The sequence below is a fragment of the Triticum urartu genome, chromosome 5A (genome assembly GCF_056163025.1).
Source record: "Triticum urartu cultivar PI428250 chromosome 5A, HENAU_Tu73, whole genome shotgun sequence".
In the NCBI taxonomy this organism is placed as follows: Eukaryota; Viridiplantae; Streptophyta; class Magnoliopsida; order Poales; family Poaceae; genus Triticum; species Triticum urartu.
In genome coordinates, this window is record NC_141877.1 from 564,561,949 (window position 1) to 564,567,441 (window position 5,493).

Below are 5,493 nucleotides of genomic sequence, written 5' to 3' on the forward strand. Positions count from 1 at the left end.
AGGGCTTCTTTGATTCATGGGAATTTTATAGAATTTTTGAAGTATTGAAATCTTTTGAAAATTTTCCTACGTTTGTCCTTTGATTCATAGAATTAAATCTCATAGGAATTTTTTCAATGAAATCTTTTATATAACATTTCATAGAAAATCTAACATCCACTCTAACCTCCTTTTACAATTCTTTTACTTTTCCCGTGAAATCAAATACTCCTTGCTGATCTTATAGGATTCAAGTGAGCATGACACTTCAATCCTATACTTTTTCTATTCCTACGTTTTCAAAATCCCACGAATCAAAGAGGTCCTTAGTTTGCAAAGGAAACAAAAGTAGGGCGTATCTAGTGGGGGCTGTCGATCATACCATGTCGCCACGGAGGAGTACATGCATGCGATGAGGATTATCATCAGAATTATCTCACAATTAGTTAGAAGAGTATAATGCTTTGTGAGAAAGGCACGGGTGACCTCAGAGCATCTACAGGTGCGTCCGCGAGCACTGACCGGTCACACCTAATTAGCAATACCTTAAATCCATAAAAATCACGCAACTACTACGTAAACGACGCATTACACACGTTGTCCGGCTACTACACCAGGACAGGCCATCGGACTACCAAAATTTGACATGTTCTACCTACATGCAAGCTATGTAGAAGATCATCCAGGACCGTCCTTGCACTTTCCGGCGCCTTTGCCGTCCTTCTCGCGGAAGTAGCGGTCAAAAACACATTATGAATCGAGTCGGATCTGCTCATCGCCGGAGCTGTTCGACCCGTCACTGTCGTCGTCCTCCTCCTTCTCCTTGGGGGTCAGTCCGACCATGGCACGGACCACCCAATTCAGCTCTCGAACGAGGGCGCGCGTGTTCCTCCACTGTCGCTTCTTTATAATGTGGGCACGGATGGCTTGCTCCTCTGCGGCAGCGCATGCCGCCGCATCAGCCGCCCCCGCCACCGCCATGTCGACAACGAGTCGGGCCTCGGTGACCCTCACCCTCTCGTTCCCACAATGGGCACACTGGTCCCTGTAGGACTCATACTTCGATAGACCGATCATGGGGAAAGGGGGATTGGAAGGCACTCGAGAGGACCGCGATGATCTAGTCCCAGAGGATCCGAGCGACCGATGCATCGACGGAATGGACTCGTGCATGACAGATCCCGCCATCGGTCGGGCGCAGTCCTCCCGGGAGCAGTGGAGATATAATGCGGATGGCCAATGCCTCCTCTAACCCGCATGGGACGAAGCCCCAGTCGACGGATTTGGACTGGTCGGAGTTAGATCTGTTGCCCACCATGCCGGTGATGGCCGGAGATCGCCGGATGGGAGCTTGGGTGGCAGAGTGGAGCGGAGGGGAGAAGAATGAGGTGGCTAGGGTTTCGTCCAGGGAGCAGATGGGAATGAATATATGTGGGGTCGGGTGGGCAAGTGTGGGCTGGGTTCGACGTGGCAGATGCACCCGGGCCTCCCCATATTTGCCCCATATTTTGGCTAGATATGACGAGTGTCGGTCAGCCCGGACGTTTGAGGCCAGTTTGAGGCGCCCGTTTGGATCAGTTTCTTTTGACTGATCAGTGATCGAGCCATCCACCTGGGCGTATGAGGGGCGTTTGAGGCACGTGGATGTAGGTTGCTGCGGGACAGTGATAGTGATTCGTGGTCGGGCTATGGCTGTCAGCATGTGATGCTCGACGACGGTATTTGTGATCTAGCACGGTGATCTTCAATGGCAACGCGGTCTGGCTAGGCCATCGGAGAACAGCGAGTCGATGTATGGTCCTGGACGGTGGCGAGGCCGGCATCAGACCTAGAACTATCATGCAACGACATCGGTGATTTTTTAAAGGTTTCTTAGGGAGTCTTCGAGTTTGGTTTGGGGTGGCGAGGCGGTGGTGCTGTCCCCGTATAGGAACAATGTTCTCCCTGCTCTTTTCCTGTTCTGTTGGTGTGTTTATCAATGGCGGAGGGCATGCGGAGCTGTGTCTCTGACAGGTCTTCCAGAATCTGGTCGGTTTAGTTATCGAATGGTGGATCCATCTGGATGTGGCCGGTGTTCGTTGTCTTCAGAGTCTAGAAAGCAATGGCTTTTCTGAACGACTGCTAGAGCAAAAAAGAGTGTAGTGGAAAAATAACCGCTCTAATAAGAAAAAAAAACTAGAAAGCAAGGGCTTTTCTTAACGACTGCCAGAGCAAAAAAGAGTACAATGAAAAAATAATCGCTGATTGACTAAGTAATAGCACAAAAGTGGTATCATAGTTCCAACATATATGACCTATAAGCTTGGCCCTAAGTTAGTTTCTATTTATTGACCAAATTTAGTGAAAAAACTACATTTTGAATATATATAAAATACAACATAAACATACTTCATAATGGATCTATGTCCTTTGCTTCACCGGCGGGGGCCTCCTCTTTGTTAATCTATAATCTATGTTGGTTAGTGCAACACCCCGGCCGGCTCCTACCGTGTAGACATCCTCAAAGTCAGAGGTAGATAGTTATCTCTGGTGCCTCAACCATAAACCCTCAGTCTTGGCCGAGCCTATCAGAATCTGAATTGGATCCAAACCCCTCTGGTAGGATTGCAAATTGTAGGATCCTAACTAACAGAGTCTTAGATCCTAGATTCTATCAGCTAGAATTGTAGAATCGGCCCAACAAAAGTATGGATAAATTTGTATAATCACAAAAAAGTGGTGATTCTGACAACCTTGGTCTCGGCCAAGCTTTTCCTCATCTCCACCACGATCGGGCGGGAAAAAAATATATAATCGGAGAGTGCATACACAAAATAATCGGCTGATGGAGCCCAACAATATTTTGTTGACTATAAGTAACAGCAAAACGTGTTTATCCATATGTGCCATTAGTTACTTAGTTAGCTTTCACTTGCACATTGGCAGAAGCAAGGAAAAGAACGGCCGGCATAGTGGAATATTAAGGTGTACGTAGGGAACCAGCTGGTGGCGATCTTTGCCTGTGATCTAGGGCAGAGATGAGATGAATTCCTCCGCACACCTAGCTCCGACTTGGAAGTGATCAAGGTCAATCCACACATGATCAATTATATGTATCATCGAAGTCATGAAATAGCAATCAAAGATTGTCTATTAGAAGACTAAAGCGCGCGGAGATTTGATCATAGTCCCGAGACAAATTAAATTGGACGACACAAAGAGCTGGACGAAATGTTCTTCTTCTGTTCCCTTCCCGCCAGGGCAAATTAAACCAGGCGAGGAACAAGTAGTTCACTAGGGTACGTAGAACCTGATGAGAACAGGAGCAGCTAGCATAGTGTAAACGTGGCAAAAATATCAGGCAACACGGCATGCACCTGGTGGATGTGTCACCTGGCCGGCCGGTGAGGCGGGGTACGTGAGTCCAAGCAACAAAACAAACTGTTCTTCGCTCGGGTCGCGGTCGCCATGACAGCGCGCGAGAGCGGAGGTGCCCCGGGCCTCCCAAACGATATATAAACGAACCTGCTGCTGTCTGCACACACCACACAAAGCACAGCACGAAAAGCACAATAGAACCTGATTCTTCTTCTTTCAGATTAACCAGTCCAAGAAGAAGAGCCCGCCGTCGTTTTCTAGGTAATAATCCAACTTTCTAAAGTTAGACATGGAGGCGGTGGTGGTGAGCTGCGATTGCTGCGGCCTGGAGGAGGAGTGCACCGGCGAGTACATCGGCGGCGTGAGGGCCTACTTCGGGGGCCGGTGGCTGTACGGGCTTTGCTCCGAGTCCGTCAAGTACGAGGCCAGCCGCAGCAAGCGCGCCGCGGCCATGGGCGTGGAGGAGGCCGTGCGGGCGCACATGGCCTTCTGCCGCATGTTCAGGCGCGGCGGCCCCGCGGAGCGCGTGGCCAAGGGCATGTGCCAGATGCTTAGGCGCGCCGCGTGCGAGAAGCACCGGGCCACCTCATCGTCCTCGTCGCGGCGGACATCGCCGGCGACGGCGGCGTCAGCGTCCGGGCACCACCGCGCCTCGGTGCCGTCCGCCTGAGTTGATGCCTGCTTCTTGCGACGAGGTGATGCTTCGGCACAATCTAGCTAGCTACTGTATATGCCTATATGCATGCGATGTAATAGTATATTTTGTTTGTTTGAGACAAGACTTTTAGGTCCCGGGGGGGTCGGAACACCCGGCTATCTCGCCGTTCATTCACACTGTCCTGACTTGGCGATCTGTGCCCTGTGCTGTAATGAAGAATGGGGTTAAAGGCTATGTAAACAGTAAAAGCTGAAGTAAGTAAACTATTTGAAAATGGTAATGGGCTGCGTAGGTCATTGTTCAACCTATACACAGAATCTCTCCTCTCCTTTCCCACAGGGATTTGCAGAGTCTTGCCGGTCCATTCCATCATTCTTTATCAAGTAAAGAGCTACATTAACTTCCTCGATCAAAATAACCAAGTAAATAATTGTGCCCCACTAAGATGCCGAACCAGAAAATTATAAAATAAAGACGGTCCATGCATGAATCGATTCATAACATGCACAGTATTATAACCATTGATTCATAGCGTTTCACCTAGCTCGATCAGTCCAAACCAGGAACAGTTTCGCCATTGAGTAAAATAAGGATGGCCCATGCATGGCCTGACGCCGGTGTCGGGAACAGTAGCCAGCTATGCAAAACACGACTGATATGACAACTCGTTTCAGCACTATGGCTGCTCCTGCTGCCCCAAGATGGCTGCTACCTATAGCCTACTAGTCCATAGTAGCAACACAATTAGGAAGGTCAAATGGACTGGTAAGCATGCAGACGCTGCAGATGCTCTGCAGTTTGATAGAAGACCGTATGAATCTCAACGAGGTCGGATGGATAGGATAACAGGGTGCCCCGACCCCCGGAGCTACCACATCTTTTCGATTTTGTTTTGAATCTATTCCGGAAACTACACATGAGTGTTTGATGGAGTACTATATAATGTACGAGGTTAAAGCTCATTTAATCTTCACATGAGGATCTTGATCTACCCAATGACCGAGCAGCTGTTCTTGGCCCAAATCCTTTCGAGGTGTAATCATATACAGATATACTCCGACTGGCGCAGTGCATCGATCGATCTGCTTGAGAGTGCTTTTCTCTTTGTTGCGGTTCTCTATCTGTCAGAATTATCTTGCGCTTGTTATGCATAGTTTCTTTTCTTTTCTCTTTGTTTCTTTGCGCACCGGCCTTAGTTTTCGACCCGATCGACGAGACGGCGCCATGGCCGGGCCCGTTGCCTTCGCCTTCGCCGTCTGTTGCTTTTGCTATCCTCGCCCTCAATACACGTGCAGAAACATGAGAGGTTGATACTGCTAGTGCATGCTCACCCGTGGAGAATTTTGTTTAGATAATGGATGGAAGAAAACTTCTCCCGTGGAGAATCAAATGTGAGTCACCCGAAGATTTGTGTCCACTGCAAGTTTGTCTGACAGACGTACATCCTGAGTACAAAAGCTTTGGCATGCATCCTAGCTTGACACCAAGCTAACTACTCC

The 5,493-nt window shown here is 48.9% G+C and overlaps 1 protein-coding gene across 1 annotated transcript; it reads left to right on the top strand.

Annotated features, from left to right (window-relative positions):
• Positions 1–3,542: 3,542 nt before the first annotated feature.
• On the top strand, positions 3,543–4,189 carry LOC147972900 (uncharacterized). The gene has a single exon (XM_087523849.1). It carries the CDS (start codon positions 3,626–3,628, stop codon positions 4,004–4,006), a length of 381 nt encoding a protein of 126 aa, XP_087379975.1. The 5' UTR covers positions 3,543–3,625; the 3' UTR covers positions 4,007–4,189.
• The last annotated feature ends 1,304 nt before the right edge of the window (positions 4,190–5,493 follow it).